General features: G+C 38.8%; 3 protein-coding genes across 6 annotated transcripts; all 3 read right to left on the bottom strand.

The window, feature by feature from the left end:
* Positions 1 to 1,456: 1,456 nt before the first annotated feature.
* LOC138905576 (uncharacterized) lies at positions 1,457 to 2,023 on the bottom strand. Its single transcript, XM_070194098.1, has one exon. It carries the CDS (start codon positions 2,021 to 2,023, stop codon positions 1,457 to 1,459), a length of 567 nt encoding a protein of 188 aa, XP_070050199.1.
* Positions 2,024 to 5,307: 3,284 nt separating this feature from the next.
* LOC117272960 (microtubule-destabilizing protein 60-like) lies at positions 5,308 to 10,270 on the bottom strand. Of its 2 annotated transcripts, XM_070196087.1 has the most exons (8): positions 9,375 to 10,270; positions 9,133 to 9,184; positions 8,952 to 9,044; positions 8,145 to 8,264; positions 7,748 to 7,846; positions 6,352 to 6,411; positions 6,163 to 6,257; positions 5,308 to 5,763 (listed from the first exon to the last, which is right to left on the bottom strand). In XM_070196087.1, the coding sequence occupies exons 1-8, from the start codon at positions 10,268 to 10,270 to the stop codon at positions 5,727 to 5,729; spliced, it is 1,452 nt and encodes a 483-aa protein (XP_070052188.1). In that variant the 3' UTR covers positions 5,308 to 5,726. The 2 variants fall into 2 exon arrangements, with proteins under 2 accessions (XP_070052188.1, XP_033509088.1); XM_033653197.2 differs by lacking the exon at positions 5,308 to 5,763 and having other exon boundaries at positions 6,159 to 6,257.
* Positions 10,271 to 17,798: 7,528 nt separating this feature from the next.
* LOC104085343 (coilin-like) lies at positions 17,799 to 26,012 on the bottom strand. 3 transcript variants are annotated; one of them, XM_009589350.4, is made up of 11 exons: positions 25,639 to 26,012; positions 24,766 to 24,830; positions 24,375 to 24,671; positions 24,093 to 24,284; positions 23,307 to 23,376; positions 22,855 to 22,956; positions 22,677 to 22,778; positions 22,528 to 22,593; positions 22,317 to 22,446; positions 22,077 to 22,108; positions 17,799 to 18,238 (listed from the first exon to the last, which is right to left on the bottom strand). In XM_009589350.4, exons 1-11 carry the CDS (start codon positions 25,834 to 25,836, stop codon positions 18,227 to 18,229), a joined length of 1,266 nt encoding a protein of 421 aa, XP_009587645.1. In that variant the 5' UTR covers positions 25,837 to 26,012; the 3' UTR covers positions 17,799 to 18,226. The 3 variants fall into 3 exon arrangements, with proteins under 3 accessions (XP_009587645.1, XP_070052186.1, XP_070052187.1); XM_070196085.1 differs by lacking the exon at positions 17,799 to 18,238 and adding an exon at positions 21,428 to 21,457 and having other exon boundaries at positions 21,978 to 22,108; XM_070196086.1 differs by lacking the exon at positions 17,799 to 18,238 and adding an exon at positions 21,428 to 21,457 and having other exon boundaries at positions 21,978 to 22,108; positions 22,677 to 22,757.
* Between the last annotated feature and the right edge of the window lie 510 nt (positions 26,013 to 26,522).

Here is a 26,522-nt window from a genome sequence, read left to right as displayed (position 1 = left end):
CGTGACCTTAGAATTCAACCACCGGTACCAAGTCTGCTTGGCAGAAGTAGGCCCCTCTGTGTGGCGAATGGTGGCTAGTATGCAACGGATGTGCTTGGAAATGAGGGAGACCGCCATGGATGATAACAATGACCGTGGATGGATGGAGAGATTCATCATCATTGCTACTGGGGATATCATCCCTGCCACAACTCCATCTTTCCCCGAATCCTGAAATCATTCACGTAAGTTCAAAGTCAATCTCTTTCTCCGAATAAAAGTTGTTTCATGTCATTGCTAGCCCTTTTTCTTTGATTATTTGAGCTACTCGGTGGACACCACCAAGGGGTTGAAGGCCTAGACCGATGGGTTCAGAAGATTCTGGACATCACTACGCCAGAGACCCGCCGGTGGAAGAAGTTGGCCTCTAGACTTTCGGTTAGCCTCTGGAATTCTTTCACACTTGACAACTGGTCTGGGATGTCCTCGATGGCTTTGATCTTATCGAGATTTACATCGATCCTTCTTTGTGACACCAAGAAACCCAAGAATTTATCGGAGCTAACTCCGAACGCGCATTATTCGGGGTTGAGCTTCATGTTGTGCTTCCTTAGGATATCGAAGGTTTCCTCGAGGTGTTTTAAATGGTCACCTACATTCAAAGACTTGACAAGCATATCATTTATATATACTTCCATTGTTTTACCTATTTATTTTTCTAACATCTTGTTCATGAGCCTCTGATAAGTGGCTTCGGTGTTTTTAAACCCGAAGGGTATCACATTGTAACAATATGTGCCAAAGTCGTTATGAATGAAATTTTTTCCTGATCCTCCGGTTCATCTTAATTTGATTGTACCCGGAATAGGCATCGAGAAAACTCATTAACTCGTGTCCGGTCGTGGCGTCAATCATTTGATCGATGTTAGGCAGTGGGAAAGAGTCTTTCGGGCATGCCTTATTCAAGTCCTTATAATCTATACACATTCAAAATTTGTTATTCTTTTTCGGAACTACAACTACATTAGTTAGCCAGTCGGGATACTTTACCTCCCGGATTGAACTGATGTCAAGTAACCGAGTTACCTCCTCTTTAACAAATCTGTTTCTGACATCGGCTATTGAGGCGCTTCTTCTTCCTTACAGGTGGGATGCTTGGGTCCAGGCGTGGCTTGTGCACGGCCACTTCTAGTGGGATACCTGTCATATCTGCATGTGACCATGCAAAAAAATCAACGTTAGTTTTAAGGAAATCAAATCCTGACCTGAGCTCGGGGTTGAGTCGTGTCCCCAAGTGAAATTTTCTCTCCAGGAATTTTTCGAACAAAGCCACTTGTTCGAGTTCTTCTGCCGTGGACTTGATCCCGTCTGTTTCTTCCGGTACCTGAAAATATCTTGGTACTTGGTGGGATTTCGACGACTCATCCCCTTTGTCATCTTCGCTCGATTCGGGAGCAGGTGTCGGTTCCTGTAATTGCTATGTGTTGAGTTCCTTCCCTTTACTGTTGGAAACCGATATCGCGTTCATTTCCCTTGTTGCATGTTGATCTCCTCTTATTTGTTTAATTCCCTCTGGAGTTGGGAATTTCAGAAGTTGGTGATTTGTCGATGGTACGGCCTTCATCTCATATAGCCACGGTCTGTCGAGAATTATGTTATAGCCCATGTAGCCATCCACCGCTTCAAATAAGTTGGTCTTCGTAACACCTTCGGCATCCGTGAGCAGCAAGATCTCCCCCTGGGTTATCACACTCGCTAAGTTGAACCCGACGAGGAGCTTTGTTGCCGGAATGATGCTTCCGGTAAGTTTGGCTTGTTCCAGTAACTTCCATTGAATGATGTTGGCTGAACATCCTGGGTCAACCAAAACACGTTTAATCTTGAAATCTAGAACATTAAGAGAAATTACCAGGGCATCGTTGTGCGGCAGAAGAAGTCCATCAGCGTCTTCTTCCGTGAAGGTGATGTCGTCTTCGGTGACTTCCCGGAGTCTCTTGCTATAAGTCACTGATAACTTTGCCTTCTTGGTTGCCGAGAAAGTCATACCGTTGATCTCGTTCCCCCCGAAAATCATGTTGATAGTTAGTCGATGAAGGTCTTCCCCTATCTTCGAGGGTTCTGCGTTATCTCGGTTGCGGCCGTAATTGTTCTTAGTTCGATCGCTTAAGAATTCCCTGAGATGGTTGTTCTTCAGCAGCGTTGCAACCTCATCGCGTAGATGTCGACAGTCCCCAGCTCGGTGGTCATGAGTCCCATGAAATTCGCACCATAAATTAAGATCCCTCTGGCTGGGATCGGATCTCATCGGCCTCCGGAACCGTGCTTCCATGATGTTTTTCATTGTCGATACCAGCCCCACTATGCTAACATTGAAATTATACTCTGACAGCATGGGATAAGTGGAATCCCGGGAACCCAATGCCTTTTTGTCCTACAACGACCTGTTGTTTCGGCCGCAGTCAGTTCTTCTATCGGGGGTGAACATATCCGCTGACCAGAACCCTTTGTTGTCGCGTCTTTCGCCCCTATCATTGGGCAAGAATTGACCCTTAGAAGATCGCTGATCTGCATCAAAATCATCTTTTGATTTATTCATGTTCTTTTCTCGATCCCGACCCTTTGTTGATGCCGGAAACCCGAGTTGATCATCTTCTACCCTTATCTTTGATTCATAACGATTATGGGCATCCGCCCAAGTAGTTGCTTGGAATACGGGCATGCTTTCTTTCGGCTTTGGGGAGGCGTCAGAGCTCCTCGGGTTTAATCCCTAATAAATGCCTCAGCTGTCCATTCATCTAGCACGACCGGTAACATCATCCCTTCTTTTTGGAAACTGATTACGAACTTACGCAGCAATTCGGACTCTTCTTGCAAAATTCTGAATATGTCCGCCTTCCGGGCATGGACCTTCCTGGCCACGGCATGGTCCTTGATGAAAGATTCTGCGAGCATCTCAAAGGAATCTATTGAGTGTTCGGGTAGGAGTGAATACCATGTCAAGGCCCCCTTCATGAGGGTTTCTCCAATTTCTTCAGCATGACCAACTCAATCTCATGTTGGGCCAAGTCGTTTCCTTTCTCCGCCGTTGTATAAGTTGTGATGTGCTCCTGAGGGTTTGAAGTCCCATCATACTTCGGTATGTCAGGCATTTTGAACCGTTTCGGAATTAATTCTGGTGATGCGCTTGGTTTGAACGGCAATTAGATGTACTTCTTAGAGTCTGGGCCCTTCAACATTGGTGGTGCGCCGGGAATTTGGTCTATTCGAGCATGGAACTCTTTCGCATTCTGATCCATCCGCTCGTTTATTTCCCTCATGAATCTCATGAGTTCAATTTTGAAGGGATCGTTGTCGTTGTTGTTACCGGATCCGTTGTCGATCCCCCCAGCTCCGTCGAAGCCAACCTCATCTCTCGGGGTATTGTTATCAACTCTTTGAGTTATTTGTTTTGGGGGAGCGCCGGGAGGAACAGGGCCTCTTCCATTCGCATTGTTGGAAGTACCTGACAATGCCCGCTTTAGTTCCGCCATGGCCTGGTCTTGCCTTGAAAGATGGCCCATGATGGCCTTTTGTTGCTCTCTCAAGATCCTTACTGTTTTCGCAACGTGCTCGTCCTCAGCGTCATCAGGAGTTGTCTCCCGTACATGTCGGGGATATCGCCCGCGAAGGACCAGAATTGCTACGCCCCCCTCGTTGTAGGTGTCACTGATCGAATCCTCATGTTGAGGTAGATTTTCTTGTGCCTCAACGTTGTGTGTGATGTTGACATCGTTAGCTGCCATTTTTTTTCCCCGGTTTTTGCTATGAAACAAAGAATCAAACAAGTTAGTAATAGATGCAAGGATCAACTCAATTACGCAGTTGTCTAAGCCCCACTGTGGGCGCCAAACTGCTTAACCGTAAAACGGTACAGTTGAATTTGTTGCATAGTTTATAGACAAACGAACTGATTTGATCCCAAAATGATAAATAAATTAAATAAAAAATAAAATTTAGCGTTGAAATCGAAAGAAATAGCAAGCAGCGTAATTCCAGGAGCAAGGCTTCCGAAAACAGCAATAAGAATAATATTAGACAGAAAATAAAGCTATATTATTTAGCTTAAGAATAATGTGTAGCATAAGTTTTGCCAGAGATTTTGTGTGTTACAATGGTTGCTGAAGTCTCTAATTATAGCTATACCTAGGGAAAGATCCTAGTATCAAGCCCATCTTAAATGTCAATAATAAAGGGGGCCATTAATGAATATGTAATGTCAGACAATGAATGCCAAAATTCTCTGCAACGGCTGCATATTTAATACTGAGGAATATTCTTCATTAAATGTCATTTGGTGGCAAACATTATTTTGTTTTCGTTGGCCGCGTTCTCTTGGATCCTCCCGGTACCAACCGAAGTTGTTGTCCTCGGTCTTGATTTTCAATCGACTTATCTTTCGTCTGTCTCTGGTTCCACGTATCACGCCATCATTCGAGCATTTAATATAAACCAATTTTACCCTATAATGCTATCCTCACTGTAATTTGGAGATTGGCATACCAATCCCTGTTCAGAGCTGCGAGAATTAACAACGCCATAAAAAGAACAGACAAACTAGCCATAGATTGTACTCATGGTGGCTCGAACTGTATCGCTGCTGCCTTAAGTTGCTTGATCCTGAATGAAGCCAACTCCCATCTGTCTAGCTGAATTAGACCTCTAACCTGATTTGGTAGTCCTTCTAAGTTTGTAAAGAAAATGTGTTGACGATGTCTGTGACTTAGTGTTGCTAACTTGTCTGCTACCTTGTTCGCCTCTCTATAACAGTTTTTAACAACCACTCCTCTATTATCAACAATTTTCTTGATTTCCTCTACTGTTGTGCCATTCTCCGTGGTGTAACTGCCTCACCAACAATGCAGGATGTTAGTAACTTAGAATCGGCCTCCGCTACCTCTTACTAATTCATTTTCATTTTTAAACATTACCTCTCTTTTTTCACTTTAAGGTTATCAACTTGCTCTCCCTTTATTCCTCCACGAAGAGTATATGCTTACGAACTCCTTAGGTAGGTTGGGCATGATTGTTGAAGTCTTTGGGATGAGTGACTAGGTGCAAATTCTTTCCTTATGGCTTTCTTCAATGCATACCAGGTCTCAAATGCTTTTGCAAGGCACATCCCCCCTTTTGATTAGTTTGCTGCCCAACTCTTAGCTATCACATCCCCTTTTCAGTGAGTTGACTCAATGCTAGGAAATAATGCTAAAGCATACACAGGCTAGAATTTCTTTACACCAAAAGCTCAAACCAGTTTTGGGCAGAAACTTGGCAGTACAATACAAGAAAGGTAAACAAGTTTTGGCAAGCTACATATGGAACAATTTTTGATACAAGAAAGGTAAACAAGTTTTGGCAAGCTACATATGGAACAATTTTTGAAATGGATGGACTTGTAGATAACACTAGCAAAATTTACTGGGGAATGCGTTAAGATCACTAACTTGCTGCTACAATAAGCAGCTTCTTTCCCCTTATACCTGCCAAGACGGAGTTCACCCTCTTCAATCAGCTAAAAAATTTCGAGCGTAAAAAACAATATATACAAGTTTTGCTTCATCTCATATTTCCTTTTTAGATCTTTGAAAGGCCCATACTAGGACCAAGACCACTGCCTCTCAAAGTTCTATGTGACCATGAGCTCTTCCCAGAGCTCCCCTTACCCCAGCTACTTTTATTATGTAACTGTCCCAATCTTGGCCTTTATAGTCTCACTGAGTTGTTCCCAGAGGTTTACTCCTCCATTTTCTGCAAATAACATTAAAACATAGTCAACATCTAGTTGTGAAATTCAACACCCAATGAATTTATAATTCAGTATTGACTAATCATCAAAGGAGTGAACAGAAAACATTGTCTCACACCTTTATGAACAGAATGTGTTTGTTTTCCACGGGTCAATTCCACAAACAGTAAAATTATAATGGCTCAAATGGAAAGGGGAAAACTAACTTGGATCTAATGAAATCCCCTCCAACTAACTCCGCTATATAAGCAGTGGAATAACAATGATAATTGCATTGACCTAACGTAGACCACCAAATTTCCTATTTAGAAGTAATGCTTAACGAAAGCTTGTATATTCTTATTAGAAGAAGCAACATTTTGTAAGGTACATACATAAAGTTAAAGTTGGAAACTGATTACCTTGTAGGAATGAAAGGTCTGTCAAAGTAGGGCATTGGTTGAGCTTTTGGAACAAGTTCCTTTCTCAGCCTCCTAATTTCTTCTTCCTCGGCCATCTAGAGAAAGTAATCAAACAAACACAAGATAACAAGAATGTAAGTGCAAAAATACATATACGTAATTTCATCCCAGAATATTTGCTTGGCTTACCCTCTGTTGTCTCTCTCTTTCCATCTTGTATTGTTCAAAAAGGCTCAATTTTTCTGCCACCTGAACCATGGAGAAACCACGAACATAAGGTACTGTGCCTCTAAAAGAGTAATGAAAGAGTCATGCAAGCATTTGAGTTTTTTACCAATATTGTCCCTTATGGCAGGTCCCTTATGGTAGGTCTATTTTGGTCCCTCAAATATAACCCTGAGCATATTTAGTCCCTTAAGTATGCTAAAGTGCCTTTAGTCTCACTGACACAATATGTTCAAAAACTAACGGTGTTACCCACTCTGATTTATGAAGCAAATCTTCTGCTCTGAAGCAAAATGTTTCCTCTCCTTTTATTGGATAACGTAAATTATCACTTTAATTCCTCATTTTTAGATAATGTCTTCTAAAATTTTGACCTTGAAAATATCCCTTTTTGTGCCAATTTTCAATGAGAAAATGACACTGTATAGCCGTTGTAAAAATAATAGCCAAAAAAATTTATAAAATTTGTATATTTTTTTGCATATATATACATTTAAGAATTTAGGTTGATTTTTCCAAAAAGAAAAGTTAAATTTTGAAAAAAAAAAAAGAGCTGCCAGGATCACTTCTAGGCATATTATTAAAGCAAACGAATAACCAGGTTGTATTATCACTTTTAACCCGTGCCAGAAACTATTTACATCTGGTAGCGGAAAAAGTATAAAATTTGTATAATTTTTGTATATTAACATACAAAATGTATATATATATATATATATATATATATATATATATATATATATATATATATATATATACAAAAAATATACAAAAGGGGATATTTATGAGGAATTAAAACGATAATTTGCGTTATCCAATAAAAGGAGAGTAAACGTTTTGCTTCAGAGCAGAAGATTTGCTTCATGAATCAGAGTTGGGTAACACCGTTAGTTTCTGAACACATTGTGTGAGTGAGACTAAAGGTGCTCGACTTTAGCATACTAAAGGGACAAAATATGCTCAGGACTATATTTGAGAGACCAAAATAGACTTATCATGGCTATATTTGAGGAACCAAAATAGACCTACCCTCAAAGATAAGGGACAATATTGGCCAAAAACTCCAAGAATTTCACATGCTTTCCTAGTGAAACACAACTTCGAACAAGATTTTAAAACTAGCACTTTCACTTGAAGAAATTTGCTGGGGTCCTCACTCCTCTTATTGGAGCACTTGCTTTGAGAATCTCTTTACAAGGACATACATAACATTTACATGTTTCATATGAAATATTCTCGATGAGTAAAAAAATTCAGATACTCATGGCAGCATTTTATAAGAAATTAAAGCTGCCCTTTCACTGAGAGAAATTAATTTAAACATGCATGACCAAGTCAATAAAGAATAAACAAAGTTTACCTGATGGTCAAACTCAGCACGTTCAACTGCCCTAATATCACTGTGCAGCACCAGATCAACTGGCCTTGTGCTCTCTTTTACAGGAGGCTTTGGCAAACACTGAAAAGTTGAAAACGGAGTAATTCAGTTTTCTTTTCGTAACAGGCTTAAGTATAATCCCAAGTGCAAAAGATTTGTGCATAGTGAGAGAGGTAATAACATGAACTTCAATAACATTTTGCTTTAATTTCTCTTTGATTTTGGTTCAAACGAGTCCAGTCTCCAAAATATGAGATCAACAAGATGCATTCCCTTTTAAAGTTTCCGGCATAGTTAATTTTGATAAGTTTTACATCAATTCATTCACATTGAAATTCCTTAATGGTTGGAAATGACAATAGTGAAAAGCTTACACTACCTCTGGCTCATCTGTTGTCCATGGAAGGCCTTGTGCAACTGGTATCCGCTGTTTCTCCTCTTCCTCCGCCATTTGTTGCACCTTCTCTAAAAATTCTTCCTCCTTACATTTTCCCCTTTCCTGCAGCAATAGTCAATCTAAGCAACTCCTTAAGTAAACTGGTAAATGATTAATTGGATTCAACATGACATCCTAAACTGAAAAAGCAGATACTGATGCATCTCAGTGCCGAAGGGACACAATAAACTAGTGGATAAAAGAATAGGTCCCACTATTTGTGATAAGGGAACAATGACCATTACAAATATCAACAGAGAGATTTCAACAACAACTACTATGCCTCAACCCCAAGCAAGTGGGTGTCAGCTCTATGAATCCTCGACAGCCATGTCACTCCACTAAGTCATCTCGGTCCAATATTATACTCAATAATTAGTTTCTCTAACACTAAAAGTTCACAACATTTTCTACTAGCATATAAATCTCTAACAAGACCAAAAAAAACCTAGCCAAAATTGGACCTAAAGTAAACGTACTAACATGACTAAAAATTAATCTCAACTTATTGTTATCACTTAAATAGATTTTTTTTTTCCATTGTGCACTATTTAACGACCAACATTCTGATTTTCTTTTAGCAAAATGGGATTCAATCCATCTTTCAGTGTCCAATCTGTGTATATCACTATTTGCGGTAGCAGCCAGCGCATGTCAACCAAATATATTGCAACTGAATATTTGGTCATAGTTGCACAAGAAGCAATCAATTAACCAAGATTGGATCAAGCAAACACACAACTCACGAACCTCAGTTCTAAGTTTGAAGGGCTTTTGTGAGGTCGCTTTGAGCTGCCTTCTCTTCCAGTTTCTTCTAGTAAATGTGCCTGATGATTCAGCGCTCTGCAGCATTAAGAATGAAAATAAGAGTATAGAGATCAACATGATTTCCTCTCCATCTAATAATGATTGATAATAAGAATATCCTTACATTGTGTCTGCTCCTTCGACCACCACCTGAAGTCCTGCTTGAAATACTGAAGCTATGAAAAGAAAAAAAGATGATCTATTTCCAGCACTCAAATGAGGAATAAATGCACAACCAACAAGCAAAAGTTACATCTCAATCCTAAACTAATAGGAATCAGTTATATAAATCCACTAAATACAAGCTCAGTTAAAGGAAGAGGGTTGCAATAGGTTGACAAGTAACTTAATGTTTCAAGAACTAACCTTCCGTGGCTGCTATCCAATGAGGAGGCACGACGTGAATCCAAGCCTAAACTCTCAGAGGTGAGGAAAAAATCTGATGGACAAAACAAAGAAGAAGACATCTGTGTCGCAGGAATCTTCGAAGGTTGTAAGCCAGGCAATGCCCTTTTTTGTCCCTTTCCAGAATCTTCTGTTTCCTTTTCCCCTTCACACTCCTTTGTTTTTGGTATCGAAAGAAGCTTCTCAAAAGCCTTAACTAAATGCATCACTTTTCCCGATTCAGATACACTTTGTCTTGCTTCTTCCAGCAACCTCTCCCTCCTCCTCTTTATAGTTCCACCGCTCCTTTCACCCGAACCCACATCCTCGTTTGCCCTTTCCTCCATTTCGTCAGCCACACAACGATCACCCAGTTCCACAGTCTCAATGCTTTGAGTCAAGGACTCGTTACTCATTCCTTCTTCATTGCCAATTTCAGCCCCATTTACATTATCCAACTTCTCTATTTCACTTTCTTCGTGTTCATTTCCACAGCGATTCTTGAAAAACTCTTCTTGAGAAGCCCTGAGGCTCTCATAAGCAACACAAAGGCACTTCTTTTTCTCACCACCACCAGCCTTATTACACTTACAACAAGCCACTGAAGGGTTCACAATATCACTATTATACTTCTTCTTCTTTGCGATCACAAACTTCCTTTGACGAATTTTGTTTTTGGGAGAAGGCGAAGCCAATTGATTTGCGTTAGGGTTTCTGGATACTGAATTTTGGGGTTTCTTCGCCGATTTTGCCATTGATAGTGATTTAGAAGATTTTGACAAATAAGGACTGTGTTGTTCCACATTGGGGTTCAGATTCTCTGAATTTTTGGAGCATTTTTTAGGCGTAAGTCTAATGGATTTGCCGTTTGAATCCATCAAAAGAGCAATGTAATTGTTGCTGAAAAGTTGATCGGAGTTAGGGTTTTTAGGATTTGCTAGGGTATTTTTTCTGCTTGTAGCATTCAGTGATCACAGGAAAGGGAGAAAAAAGATGAACCGGTGAGCTTTAGACGCATCTGGCTTTTGTAACGGCTAGTTTTTTTTTTTTTTTTTTTTTTTGGTGGGCTTGGTTTTAGGGCGTTGGATTAGTTTTGAAAATTGGATTTAATTTAACTGATTGGGAAGGTAGGATGAACCGGTGAGCTTTAGACGCTTCTGGCTTTTGTAACGGCTATTTTTTTATTTTTAATTTTGGGTGGGCTTGGTTTTAGGGCCGTGGATTAAGAATTGGTACTTTTTCGTATATATACAAGATTTTAAACTTATTTATCAGTTTTTGTCTAAGTTTTCTTATTTACGGACGTAACTAATATTTTTTTACAAAATATATACAAATTCGGTCAAAATTATAATTTATCTACAAATTATCTATAACTTAAAAATAATTTTTTTTTGTATAGAATTCCGGTCAAAAACTACAATTCACATATAATTTATATACAATTATGTTAGTTGGATATATTTTGTATGTTGTTTCTACACCCGACATACAAAATATATATAATTTGCTTATGTCTTCTTTTTCGAGATTCAATCTGAAATTTCAACCAAAATCACCTCGAATCTTCACCAAATTCTCTCAAAATTGAGATATAAACTCCAAAGAATATTCTAAATTATTTGAAATAACACTCAATCCAAATAAATAATAATTTCCTAACGGGTTGAATCTAGGATATGCCTAGTTAATTTAAATGTGATGTTTCTTTTCATCTGCTTCACATTTTGATCTATTCATCTCTATTACTTCGTCAAGCGCACTGAATTGATGAAGTTTTCTGCTGGATGCTATATATATATATATATATATATATATATATATATATATATATATATATATATATATATATCAAGCTTAAAAAGCAATGTTGTTTCGAAATTCTGAACCAAGCAAAGGACTCCATTTATCGAGTTTGAGATTTTTTATGCCCAAAGTTTCGAAATTATAAAAACAGTAATCTTATGAATCTAAAATTGAATTACAAAGCCGAAACTTAAAGAGATTGAAATGGGGTTAAATTGGAGTAGAAAATTAAAGGAAAAAAATGAATTCTAAGCTACTTTGTATATAAATGGTAAATTGTATATGCTAATGTAATCAAGTGATAACCTCTTTAGAAAGGGTAAATAAGTTCATAATATAGTATACGTAGGTAAAAATTCCGAATTGGGATTAACCCAAATAGCCATCCACCAACAACAAACCCAGTATATTTTCACAAGTGAGGTCTGGGGAGAGTAGTGCGTACGCAGACCTTACCCCTACCTACTGAAGGTAGAGAGGTTATTTCCAATAGACCATCGGCTTAGAAAGAGTGAGAAGAGGAAAAAGACGAGGGGGGAAAATAATAATAATAAAAAATAAAAAATAAAAATAAAAATAAAAATAAAAAAATAAAGGGGGGAGGGGAATTAGTAGTACTAAACACTAACACCAGGGAATACGATAGTAGAGGCGAACTAAATCACATGACGAAGTAATGATCTACTTAGGCATATACACGAACCTAAGTGCTACTAAAGAAACTAGTAGGAAAAGGAGAAACTTACAACTACCTACTACCCTTCTACCGTAATCCTCGACCTCCATACCTTCCTATCAAGGGTTATGTCCTCAGTAAGCTGAAGTCGCGCCATATCATGTCTAATCACCTCTCCCTAATACTTTATTGGCCTACCTCGGCCTCTTCTCAAACCCGCCATGGTCAGCCTCTCACACCTCCTGACAGGAGCATCAATGCTTCTCCTCTTTACATGCTCAAACCATCTCAACCTCGACTCCTGCATCTTGTCCTCCACGGAGGCCACTCCCACTTTGTCCCGAATAGCTTCATTCCTAGTCTTATCTCTCCTGGTATACTAACTCACCATCTCAACATCCTCATTTCTACTACTTTCATCTTCTGCACATGTGAGTTCTTAATTGGCCAACACTCCACCAATAAAGCATAGTTGTTCGAACCACCACTATATAGAATTTACTTTTAAGTCTTGGCGGCACATTCTTATCACATAAGCCGCTGGACGCAAGCCTTCATTTCATCCATCCCGCTCCAATACGATGTGCGACATCCTCGTCAATTTCTCCGTTACCCTGGATAATATACCCGAGATACATGAAACTATCTTTCTTGGGGATAACTTGAGTATCAAGCTTCACATCCACGTGTGACTCATGAGCCCCGTCACTAAATTTGCACTCTAAATATTCTGTCTTAGTCCTGCTCAACTTTAAACCTTTAAACTCCAAGGTTTGCCTCAAAACCTAAACCTTTAAACTCCAAGGTCTGCCTCAAAACCTCCAACCTTGTGTTGACCCCGCTTCACGTCTCGTCGATCAACACTATATCATCGACAAATAGCATGCACCATGGCACTTCACCCTGTGTGTGCCGCGTCAGCACGTCCATCGTCAAGGCAAATAAAAACGGGCTAAGAGTCGATCCCTGGTGCAGCACCGTCACAACTGGAAAGTGCTCTGAGTCCCCTCCCACCGTCCCCATCTGAGGCTTAGCACCATTGTACATATCCTTAATCACCCTAGTGTATGCTACAGGAATGCCACTAACCTCCACACACCTCCACAAAACTTCCCTTGGCACTTTATTGTACGTTTTTTCAAGATCGATAAACACCATGTGCAAGTCCTTTTTTCTTTCCCGATACTGCTTCACTAATCTCCTCACTAGATGAATAGCTTCCGTAGTCGAGCGCCTCTGCATGAATCCGAACTAATTTTCGGAAATAGATACGCTCCTCCTCATCCTGACCTTCACCAGCCTCTCCCAAATCTTCATCGTATGGCTCAACAACTTTATACCCTTATAATTGCTGCAATTTTGGATATCACCCTTGTTCTTGTACGACGGAACCATCGCACTCCACCTCCATTCCTCGGGCATAATTTTTGTCTTAAAATGACATTAAACACCCAGTGAGACACTCCAAGCTTGCTCGACCCACGTTCTTCCAAAATTCTACTAGGATTTCGTCTGGCCCCGTCGCTCTATCCCTATTCATCTTGCGCATAGCCCCTTCCACCTCCTCCACCCTAATACACCTACAGTACCCAAAATCCCACCGACTCTCGGAGTGCTCCAACTCACCCAGCACAATACTTCTGTCTCACTCCTCGTTCAACAGTCTATGAAAGTACGTCTGTCATCTGCGTCTAATATGCGCCTCGTCTATCAATACTTTGTCGTCCTCGTCTTTAATACACTTTACCTGATCCAAGTCACAGGCCTTCCTCTTCCTCACCTTGGTCAATCGGTACAACTTCTTGTATCCGCCTTTGCTCCCGAGTTCCTCGTATAGACACCCACCCTACCACTTAAACTAAAAATAGTCGATAAATGTATAATATATGTAAAATTTATGGAGTACATGTGTATAATAATGTATAATCAATGTATAATCTATGTATATGGCTAAAAAAATATAAATAATTAATATGGTCGGTGTCACGACCCGAAATTCCCACCTTCGGACCGTGATGGCACCTAACATTTCACTTGCTAGGCAAGCCAACGTTAGAATATTATTATCTATTTTTAAAATAATTTTTAAATTTATTAATAATCAAAGAACAAATGCGGAAGTAAAGTTTGAAATATAGTGAAATAATTCATAAAAATAACGGTGTCTAAATACCATCCCAGAATTGGTGTCACAAGTGCACGAGCTTCTAGAATAATACAAATAAAGGTCTGAATAAAATAAAGCTGTCTGAAAATAAACACACAGCTAAAGTAAAATAGACGAGGACTTCAGAACTGCGGACGCCATGCAGTTATACCTCAAGTCTCATCCGAGTAGCTGAAATCCGAACAAGTCTATGGCACGCCGCTGGGACCAACTCCGAAATCTGCACAAAAAGTGTAGAGTGTAGTATCAGTACAACCGACTCCATGTACTGGTAAGTGCTGAGCCTAACCTCGACGAAGTAGTGATGAGGCTAAGGCGGGTCACTTACACTACTTGTACACAATATTAGTAATAACAATAATAATATAAACAAATCAGGTAACTCATTTATAATAATTGAAGCCAACTCAGCAGTCATAACCAATTATCATTTTTATCAATTCTGTTGCAACGTGCAACCCGCTCTCACAATATATTCGCATTCAATTCTGTTGCAGCGTGCAACCCGCTCTCACAATATATTCACATTCAGTTCTATTGCGGCGTGCAACCCGCTCCTCCAATATATTCATTTTAATCAAGTCTGTTGCAGCGTGCAACCCGATCCCCCAATATATAAATATGTATGTCGACTTTTAAATAAGTTTGTTGCGACGTGCAACCCGATCCTCCAATATGGACTTTTTAATAAGTCTGTTGCGGCGTGTAACCCGATCCTCCAATATATTCATTATAATTAATTATGTTGCGGCGTGCAACCCGCTCCTCCAATATTTTCATTTATCAATTCTTATAGAAGAAATTTTCCCAATAAATACAACAATTAATATAAAATTATAAGACAACAAACATACAATAATTATGATTTAATTATGAAACAAACAAAGGCAAATAGCAAATTATTATGGAAATCAGAGAGAAAATATGCGGTTTAGTATTTAATATGCTAAATGTCAAATAACAATTAAGGCACATAATTCAAATAGCATGTAACAATTAATGCAGGAATTCAAGAATTAATATTTGACAAAGAATAGGAGAGAAATAATTATTATAATAATTAATTCATGATTTAAACAATTTATGATTTTTCAAGTAAGCAGGCAAACAATTAATTTGACAGCGTATAGACACTCATTACCTCCCATATACGTCGTTCACATGCATTTCACATAACAAATAATTTAAGGGTTCTATTCCCTTAAGTCAAGGTTAACCACGACACTTACCTCGATTTGTAAATTCCAATCAATTACTCGACCACAGCTTTTTCTTTTAAATTTATCTCCAAAATCTTCAAATCTATTCACAAACAACTCGATATACTCAATACGAATCATAGGAATTAATTCCATATGAATTTACAAATTTTTCGGATAAAAATCTGAAATTCATTAAAATATTCGGCAGTGGGACCCACATCTCAAATCCCGGAAAAACTTACGAAATTCGGACACTCATTCCGAGACGAGTCCAACCATACAAAAATTATCCAATTCTGATGTCAAATGGACCTTCAAATCTTAAATTTTTATTTTTGAAAGATTTTATAAAAATATGATTTTTCTTCCATAAATTCACGGATTCATGATATAAATGAGTATGAAATCATGAAATATAATCAATATAGGATAAGGAACACTTACCCCAATGTTTTTCCCGTGAAAATCGCCCAAAAATCGCCTTATCCGAGCTCAAAAATAGAAAAGGGTTGAAAATGGGACGAATCCCATTTTCCAGAACTTAAGTTCTGTTTCTGGGACTTTTACCCTTCGCGAATGCGGTCAGTGCCTCGCGTTCGCGAAGCACAAATTTGTGTTGTCCCATTTTACACTTCGCGAATACGAGGGCTACTTCGCGAACGCGAAGCTTGCCTAGCTTGGCCTTCGCGAACGCGAGATGCCCTTCGCGAACGTGAAGGCAATAATCCTGGACAGCCTATTTCCCTTCGCGAACGCGAGGCTTCGGTTGCGAACGAGAAGCTTTGAACCTCAAGCCTTTGCGAACGCGGTCACTATGTCGCGAACGCAAAGCACAAAACGTGCCAGCCCCAATTTGCTCTTCGCGTTCGCGAGAGTACCTTTGCTAACGCGAAGAAGAACACACCAGAAGTCTGAAGTCTGCAGAAAACCAGATTTCCTAAGTCCGAAAATGATCTGTTAACCACCCGAAACCAACCCGAGCCCTCGGGGCTCCAAACCAAACATGCACCCAAGTCCTAAAACATCATACGAACTTGCTCGCGCGATCAAATCGCCAAAATAATACCAAGAACTACGAATCGGACACCAAATCAAAGGAAATTTCCAAGAAAACTTTAAAACTTATATTTTTACAACCAAACGTCTGACTCACGTCAAATCAACTTCGATTCTCACCAAATTCGGCAGACAAGTCATAAATATTATAGTGGACCTACACCGGGCTCCGGAACCAAAATACGGACTCGAGGTCAATAAATCCAATATCAGTAATTTCTTAAAAATCATTAAACTTTCAAGCTTTTAATTTTTCATCAAAATTCCATATCTCGAGCTAGGGACCTCGGAATTCGATTCCGGGCATACGCCCAAGTCCCAAATCACGATACAAACCTAGCAGAATTGTCAAAATACTGATCCGGGTCCGTTTGCTCAAAAAGTTGACTAAAGTCAACTCAGTTGAGTTTTTAAAGCTCTATTTCACATTTTAATCCATTTTTCACATAAAAACTTTTCGAAAAATTGTACGGACTGCGCACGCAAGTCGAGGAATGATAAATGGTGCTTTTTGAGGTCTTAGAACACAGAATTACTTGTTAAATTTAAAGATGACATTTTGGGTCATCACAGCCGGCTATTTGTGTAACAATCCCGCTATTAACTGATTGGACTATTTAATTTAACTGATTGGGAAGGTTAAATAGTTGTGGTTATGGCTAATTAGCCATGATCATGTTAATCCCGTCACAAAAAATGACCACTTTTTAACCATTGTATGAAAGGGGAAAAAAGAGGAAGTCACTTAATTAGGGCATCATCTTCAATTCTTCACTATATAAATTCCTCAATTATGATAATGGAAAAACTTACTCATATCAGTTGTTTGTCCTGAATATATTTTTTTAAATTTAAGAGATGGAACAAATTAAATTGAAGAATATATCTATGTATGTATATTTGTCTAAAGACACTTATCATGCAGTTAATGACATTACTTTACATCTCTCGCACAAGTTGATGAGCTTTTGGATAATTTGAAGCATCGTAGTTGTATAGCCATAATCACATATATATGACCGGTGAGAGATCATTGGAGCCCAAAGTTATCGTTATGGCTAATTATCTCTTTACAACTCGCTCTCATTTTTGTCATTAGGTTGTCTTTATGGCTAATTAGCTATTTACAACTCACTGAATAATCTTTGGTTTAATCGCTCTTTGCTTTACAACATTACTCCAGCTCGTTTTACCTCTTACTAACTCACTTTATTTTTTAAACAGTGCCTCTCTTTTTTCAATTTATTCAGTATGATTACTCTTTTGAAACATTCTTTAGTCTTTGTACTCCTTAGCTAGGTTGGGCATGATTGTTAAGGTCTAAAATGCTTTTGAATTCAGTCTTTCTTGCGTTCTTTTGCGTCTCTTGGTGAGTTTATAGGATTCCTTTGTTCTTTTCTACTATAATCCTTGTTCCTCGTTCTGGAATTCCTTACTTGATTAGTTTGCTGCTCAACTCTTGGCTATCACATCCCCTTTTCAGTGAGTTGACTCAATGCTAGGAAACAATGCTAAAGCATACACAGGCTAGAATTTCTTTACACCAAAAGCTCAAACCAGTTTTGGAAAGAAACTCAAGTTTTCGGCAAGCTACATATGGAACATTTTTTTGAAATGGATAGACTTACAGATAACACTAACCACGGGGCAATGCGTTAAGACCACTAACTTGCTGCTACTATAAGCAGCAACTTTCCCCAGATACCTGCCAAAACGGAGTTCGCACTCTTCATTCAGCTAAAATTCCGAGAGTAAATAACAATATATACAAGTTTTGCTTCATCTCATATTTCCTTGTTAGATCTTCGAAAGGCCATTCTAGGACCAAGAGCACTGCCTCTCAAGGTTTTATGTGACCATGAGCTCTTCCCAGAGCTCCCCTTATGGAACTGTCCCATATTCGCCTTTATAGTCTCATTCCAGAGGTTTACTCCATTTTCTGCAAATTGCATTAAAACATAGTCAACATCTAGTTAGGAAATTCAACAACCAACGAATTTATAATTCACTAACGGCTAATCATCAAAGGACTTGACAGAAAGCATCGTCTAACACCTTTATGAACAGAATGTTTTTGTTTTCCACGGGTCAATTCCACAAATAGTCAATTTTTTTATTTTTTTTGATACGTAGAAACAGTCAAATTATAATGGCTCATATGGAAAGGATAACTAACTTGGATCTAATGAAATCCCCTCCAACTAACTCCGCTATATAAGCAGTGGAATAACAAAAATATTTACCTATAGCTGGGCCATCAGTTTTCTTATCACTAGCGCTTAGAACTGGATTTGATTCGTTTGTAGCAGGACTTTCGCTGGGCCAACCAGAAAGTCCTGCTACAGAGTCTGAAGTACCATTTTTGACAAGACGAGCTTCAAGAAGTGACGAAATATCTATTTGCGAAAAGACGCAGTTTACTAATCCAATTAGCATTAAGATCAGGGATTGCACTAAACACAATAATACATAGAGATTCACTCACGCAAAGGATGTAAATTCAAGTTCACTCAGCACGAGTACCTCTACAAATAGAGTTATCTCGATGCATCTTACTAGAAACAACTTGAGATAACCAAATATAGTTGATTTCCTTATTTAATACTATTTTTTTTTATTTCATAGGGTGCCATGCGTAAGATGGGCAGGGGCAAAGCGACCGGGCCGGATGAAATCCCGGTGGAGTTTTGGAAGAGTGTGGGCAAGGCGGGCTTGGAGTGGCTCACTAGGTTATTTAATTTTATTTTTAGAACGAAGATGCCCGAAGAGGGGAGGTGGAGCACGATGATTCCTGTATACAAGAACAAAGGTGATATCCAAAATTGCAATAATTATCGGGGTATCAAGCTGCTTAGCCATACTATGAAAGTCTGGGAGAGAGTGGTAGAGCTAAGGGTGAGAAGGAGTGTGACTATTTCCGAGAACCAATTTGGGTTTATGCCGAGGCGTTCGACTACAGAAGCCATCCACCTTGTTAGGAGAATGATGGAGCAGTATAGGGAGAGAAATAAGGACTTGCATATGGTGTTCATCGACTTAGAAAAGGTGTACGATAAAGTTCCGAGGGAGGTTTTGTGGAGATGTTTGGAGGCTAGAGGTGTACCTGTTGCCTACGTTAGGTTGATTAAGGACATGTATGATGGAGTAAAAACTCGAGTGAGGACGGTGAGGGTGACTCGGACCATTTTTCGGTTATGATGGGGTTGCATCAGGGATCAGCACTCAACCCGTTTTTGTTTGCTCTGGTGATGGACATACTGACGCGCCACATCCAAGGGGAAGTGCCGTGGTGCATGCTATTTGCAGATGATATTGTATTGATTGACGAGACGAGAGACGGTGTGAACGCGCAATTAGAGGTATGGAGTCAGACCCTGGAATCTAAAGGTTTCAAGTTGAGCAGGACCAAGACAAAATACTTGGAGTGTAAGTTCAGTGGCGAGACTCTATGAGGGGAAGGGGAGGTAAGGCTGGACTCACAGGTCATCCCTAGGAGAGGGAGTTTTAAGTACCTCGAGTCTATTATTCAGGGGGATGGGGAGATTGATGAAGATGTCGCACATCGTATTGGGGCGGGATGGATGAAATGGAGACTCGCTTCCGGTGTTCTGTGTGACAAGAAGGTGCCACCGAAACTTAAGGGTAAGTTCTACAGAGTGGTGGTCAGACCAACGATGTTGTATGGGGCTGAGTGTTGGCCAGTCAAGATTGCTCATGTCCAGAAGATGAAGGTAGCAGAGATGAGGATGTTGAGATGGATATGTGGGCACACCAGGTTAGATAGGATCAGAAATGAGGTTATTCGCGATAAGGTGGGTGTGGCCTCTATTGAGGACAAGATGCGGGAAGAGCGGCTTAGGTGGTTTAGTCATGTGAGGAGGAGTCATAGACGCCCCGGTGAGGAGGTTGACATTGCAAGGCCTACGGAGAGGTAGAGGTAGGCCAAAGAAGAGGTGGGGAGAGGTGATTAGGCAAGACATGGCGCAGCTTCAGCTAACCGAGGACATAACCCTTGATAGGAAGGTTTGGAGGTCGAGAATTAAGGTAGTAGAGTAGGTAGTGTAGAGTGTTCATAACATTAGTATTGGCACGCAGTCTCGTTTTTTGTTGGTAGTAGGTTTTTATGACTAACCGTTATTTTCTTTCATTGTTGATCACTTTAATGTCTTATTTTATTCTGCTTTTATATGGCTTTTTGATACTGTCCCTTTTTTTCCTATATTTTCATTAATGTGATACTTATAATATCCTGAGTCGAGGGTCTATAGGAAACAGCCTCTCTATCCTCACAAGGTAGGGGTAAGGTCTGCGTACACACTAACCTCCCCAGACCCCACGGTGTAGGATAATACTGGGTATGTTGTTGTAGCTTAAACTCCTGTATAAAGGAGAAATCTTAAATGGTTCATGACCATTTCCAGCGAGGATTCTTCCCCACTCACGGATTCCTTTATGGCGCAACTTAGAGCTAATCATACACTAACCCCTAGATAACGTAAAGCATATTAACCCTTCGGGATTGCCCAATTGGTTTGGAGGGCGGTCATTCATACGGTTGACCACCTGGGATCGATTCCTCCCTCAATACCTTCTGGGTTAAGCCTGTCACACAGGGTCTACCTAGTGCGATTTACATCCCTTATGTGGTTTGCATTTACCTTATCAAAAAAAAAAACGTAAAGCATATTAGCATCTCATTTCTTTCTTTCTTTCTTTCTTTTTTTTTTTTTGTGGATAAAGTAAAATTTCATTAGTGGGATAATACTGGGTATGTTGTTGTTGTTGTAAAGTAAAGTTTCATTAATGGGTACCAAGAGATACAACAAGTGTGCACAAAAGGAGCAACAACTTTGCCTCAATTCTAAACAAGTTGGGGTCGGCATCTACATCAAATTCATAGAATCCAAAATATCAAAAAGTTGATTCAGATCTTCCATCTCCTTATCCTTACACCAAAAGAAAAAACTCTGTAAACGTCTGTCATGCGCTGCTGCTTTTTTTCCTTCAAAACATCTTGTATTTCTTCCAACCAAATAGTCCACATAATGCATAAAGATATTGTGTTACCCAACTGTTTTCTCCTTATATTAGCATCTCTGTTAAGCTTGGATGGTGAATCTCAAAATGACATTCTAGAAAAATTCTATACTTGACAACTCTACTTTTGGGACCCGTTTGGCCATAGATTTTGCCAAAATATTTTGGCAAATACATGTTTGTTCATAAATTTTATCCATATTTTGGCAAATTCCCAAAACCCAAATCCCAAAACCAACTTGTTGGCCCAAAATATTACTATTACATTTTTTAAAATTTGCCCCAAACTTTTGTATTTTATAAAAGAGCCCACCATTTATTATTTTGTAACAATGTTGCTTCGTCTTCTCGGTCATCTGATAGTGTATTATGTAGTTCATGATAAAAATGATAATTTTGTACCAAATTTATTTATGTTCAGGACTATGGTTTGTGATAATGATAATGAATGTTATTGATGAAGGTACTGTTGGGTATTTGTGATAGTTTTAAGAACTTGTGGGTATAAGTCATGTTTCATATTTTTTTTTTTAAAAGTGAAATATGTTTTGAAAACAGATGTCCGAACACATTTTCATCTTCAAACCAAATTTCACCCAAATCAGATTTTTCAAAACAAATTTGGGAATTTATGGCCAAACGCTAGCTTGGTATCTAGAACTCTTGCTTTGAATTATATATAGAAATTCAAGAGAAATCAGTAGGCAGAACATCATAATACAAACTATGGCCGAACCTACCTCTTGCACTTGATCCTGCTGCAAAGCTTGATCTGCATCAACCAGAAGATTTTTAGACTCTAGAGTTCTTCCTTATTAAAGAATGCAAGACTGACACCATAGTGAAAGAAGTGGTTAACCCAAATTAATATTTTAAAAACTGGTAGGAAAGTCTTCCACCTGAAAAGTTGGGAGGGAGAGACAGAGAGTATGACAAAGAAGGGGGAAAAGAGAGAACTGAGTCATAAATAAACGAACAACCTGGAACAACTTCATCCTCCACATCACTGTGTTGACCTGGTTTTTCACACAAAGTGCTATTTTCATTCGTCTGCTCTTGTCTGTTTGTATTTCTACCCTTATCTTCTTCGCGCAATTGCTTCCAGTGTAGCTACATATGAGACAGTGCTTTGTCAACACAAATGAGACTAGGCAGAAGAATTGAAACATTTGTGTGAGTCTGATTACTCACAAGTCCTTTTGGTTGGCCAATCACTTCTTGATTTTTAGCTTTATTTTGCTGCTGCTTCCAATTCCCCTGCAGAGTCTATGATATAAGTTTCCAATACATGAAGCAGAAGCAAAAGTGATAGAAGTACTTCTCGGTATCTCACTACTCACACGTCCCCTTGGTCTGCCATCAGTCTCACCATCAACATGCCACTTTGAATGCAGTTTACCAGCTCTTCTTCCAGCATTAGCCTGCAATTCCTTCCCCTTTTGCTGCAAAATTGCACTGAGCAAATATAATACCCCATGAAAATAATAGCTGGCAAATCTGCATCTTATAATTACTTACAGGTCCCTCTGATTCGGAAGCTGCATGCTGCTTGTAAATTTTGATCATTTCTTGCAACCATTGCCTTTTCGCATATTGTCTCCGAGCACTTCTACTAGGGCCCTGACAGAAAGAAGAATCAATATCTCAGCACTAAAAGATCTTTAAGCAAATCTTCCGAAGGAAAATTGAAAAAAGCGATTCGCGCTAATATTTAAGTGAAACTATTTGTAAGACAGACTATCTGGTAGTATGAGTAGAAGAATATTCAACTATACTAACCAACAAATCTGATACGCACTATAACATCTGATCATGTCAGGTGAGTTTGTGACAAGAACAAATGTCACTTTCAAGTAACACCTAATATAGTGGATACACAGTTTCACACAATTTTCTGAAATAGCTCCACCAACTATAGGACTATTTGCTGCCAATTTCTCGATTAAATGATAAAAGCTGTAATAATGTACCTTTTTAACACGCTCAGGCTTGGGGATTTCCTCCACATTCTCCACGCCTTTCTCTTGAAACTTGTTATTTCTATAGAAACAGAAGAAATGTTCAGTAACCTAACAAGATATTGGACATCTCTGCATGCATAAAAACAGAACAAGATGCACTTGGAAATGCCTAAGTCATCAGAAGAGATATTACAACTTTAAATATAAATTTTCCGGGATCTTGCACTTTTTATCAATAAGATTAAGTTGTCAAGCCACCGCAAGCAAATATCAGATTAGGGGCAAATTACTTGGATTCATTATGGAGAAAATAAATTCAAGATTTTCACCAGCAGAAGATGGACAAAGATAAACTTAACTCTTACAAGATGCCCAACAAGGAAAGATGGGGTATTCAGGCTATCATTCAATGCGGCTCTAATGTTGTATTATTTCCTACTATCTTGTTCCATATGTTCAAACACCAAAATCCATACTCCGTACAAGAGGCGAGCAACACTTAACTGAGACACAAAAACAAGCAAAGAAAATACATGGGCAAAGAAATACACACCGAAATGGAAACAAGACAAGCAACCCCTTCAATGATTGAGGCCAAAATGGTAGCAGTGGAAAGGAATAAATCCTCAACTAAGTGGTGCTGTGGGAAGGAATGTACCGTACGTAATGACCACAGTAAGGCTTCCAAAGCAAATACATCAAGAAATTGGCAGAAACTGACCAAATAAAGCAATAATATCCTAAAATAAACTGTAATCACTCAAAGAATGAGATTACAGATATCAATAGCCGTACCTCTTCATGCCGCAAATGCTGTCATTAACCTTGCTACTTTCAGCACTTCCTTTGTTATTATCCACATCTTTGCTATCCGGATCAGCTACCTTCTTTTGCTTGCAAAGACTCTTCTTGCCTGTGAGATCTTGTTGAGCTTTCTTGGTCTGTTCAACAACCTCCTCTGCAACTTCAGAATAATGCTTCTTCTTCCTGAAGTTCAAGAAATCAATTGTGAGCCTTACAAATTAAAGCCAAAGTATGGGCAAATCAGAATCACCAAACAAGTGATGAAGAAATTACTTCGAGCTAGGAAGTGTTTCCGATGCCTTTCTTTTCTTGGAGATCACGTTACAACCCAAAGCATTTTCCAGATGTGCACTAGTATGTTTTACTGGGTCAGCTCCTTCTTCCTTGTCTTCATACTCATCTTCGGGCTCTTCACTCTCATAACCTCCAGATTCATTGTCAAACTCCTCCTCGTTCGCCAACAGCAATTGTCCAGTGTTTACTGGTTGCTTCTCAACAATTCTGATATTCTCAGCTATATTAGGTGTATCATTTCCTTCAATGGCTAAAACACCTCCTTTCTTCTTCACACTAGTGTACAAGTTTTGAGAACATAATTTTTATGAATAATAGTAATAATAATAACGATGATATTAATAGATGCAAAGCGGCAATTAAGCAAAACCTGACTATAGAATTATCCTTCAAGATACAAGTTGATTCAAAAGGGGGCAAGACAAAGCCATCCATCTGCAAGTATATGACAAGAAAGTGAGCCAGTACTTAAATAATGTGATGTCAGCTGCAAGAGAATAGAAATGTTAATTCGTAGCCAGAGGCTCGATCAACAAATGTAACAAGCCAAGCACCAAACAAGCCAAGCACCAAAGGATGTGGCCTAGTGGTTAATGAAAGACCACGAGACACCAGAATTTCAGCCCCATCAGTAAAACAAAAAAGGTGCTTACTCCCGTTTTAATTTATGTGAACCTATTTGACTGGGTACGAAGTTTAAGAAAAAAAATAAAGACCTTTAAAACTTGTGATCTTAAACATGACATAATATTTGTGTGCATATAAGGCTTTTGAAACTTATGGTCTTAACCATGTCATAACATCTTTATGACTATAAAAGTTTATTATTAAGAGTAAAATGGAAAGTTTAAGTTAAATTGAATCTAAATTTAGAAGGGGTCATTCTTTTTGTAACAGACTAAAAAGAAAATAGGGTCATATAAATGGAATGGAGGAAGTAGGTGATGTCTCCATATGCCTACACCTCAGTGGGCAAAATTAGCAGTGCGTAGGTGCTCAATGAAATAGAGAAAGTAGCTAATAAACAATGCTGAAGAACACTTTTAGGTGTTAGAGCCTTATTTTATAAAATAGGTGTTTGGACCGAAGTGTTGAAGCTGATAAAGCAAGAACACAAAGCCAAAAGTAGACACCGGAACTAAGCAACAAAAAACAGTAATTGAATCAACAACAATAAAAAAAACAAAATTGAAGGAAACACTATCCCAAAATTAAAAAGAAATAAAAAAGTTATGAAACATACAGAGAGGAGAAGGCCATGAGGACAAGAGTGATGGAGCTGAAAAGTGTGTAGAACAGAAGAGGAGAGGTCATAGATGGTTCTGTGCTGTTGGGGTTTGAGAAGGAACCAACTATGCCTCAGACCCTCTGATTTCTCCTGTAATTCGCTGAGAATGTGCCGCTCCTTAAATATCAATCGAACCCTTACGCTCTCCCCCATAAGCTTTCTCCGACTACAACCCTTGCAAGTGATTTGGGGTTTCCGGCATAGTAAACTGTACTAATAGCTGAATATAGTGTTCTTCACTTCCTCGAAAGTAATGACGTTCCAAGCATTTGCTAGTTTGGTTACTAACAGGAACTCACTCGGTTTTGCTTCCTCAATGTCACTTGTATGCTTTAAAACTCCACTAATTAACGAAAATATTATACTGTCTATGTTCATTTATTATTTCGTTAAACAGAACAAGATTATTCATTTACTACTTTGTTGAAGTTTATCAGCAACCAGCTATTGTAGACACTTTACAATCAACTCAATAAAATAATTTGTAACTTCTTACAACAAGGAATTTGTGAACAACTTATGCAAACAACTTACAATCAACTCAAGAAAGTCTCGCAGTTGATTCATGAAAAATCTTGCAGTTGGCTGGATTATTTCTAACTGCATATTTACAATCCTTCGATCAAATAGAGCTTCCTATCCAGCATTTTTCTTTTTTTCCCACGATAGCGATATTCCTTTGCTACTTCTGCTTCCTAAAAAGCGTGGCAACTATTTTCTTTCTTCTATAAATAGAAGAGATCTCAGTTCATTATGTACATCAGTTTGAAATTGAATAATATATCAGTCTCTCTCTATACTTGTCTTTGATTAATTTAATTTATAGTCTTTATTTTATA

Source organism: Nicotiana tomentosiformis, chromosome 2 (assembly GCF_000390325.3).
Source record: "Nicotiana tomentosiformis chromosome 2, ASM39032v3, whole genome shotgun sequence".
Classification (NCBI taxonomy): domain Eukaryota; kingdom Viridiplantae; phylum Streptophyta; class Magnoliopsida; order Solanales; family Solanaceae; genus Nicotiana; species Nicotiana tomentosiformis.
The sequence above is the reverse complement of the archived record's forward strand: the minus strand, read 5'-3'. Positions and strand labels throughout refer to the sequence as shown.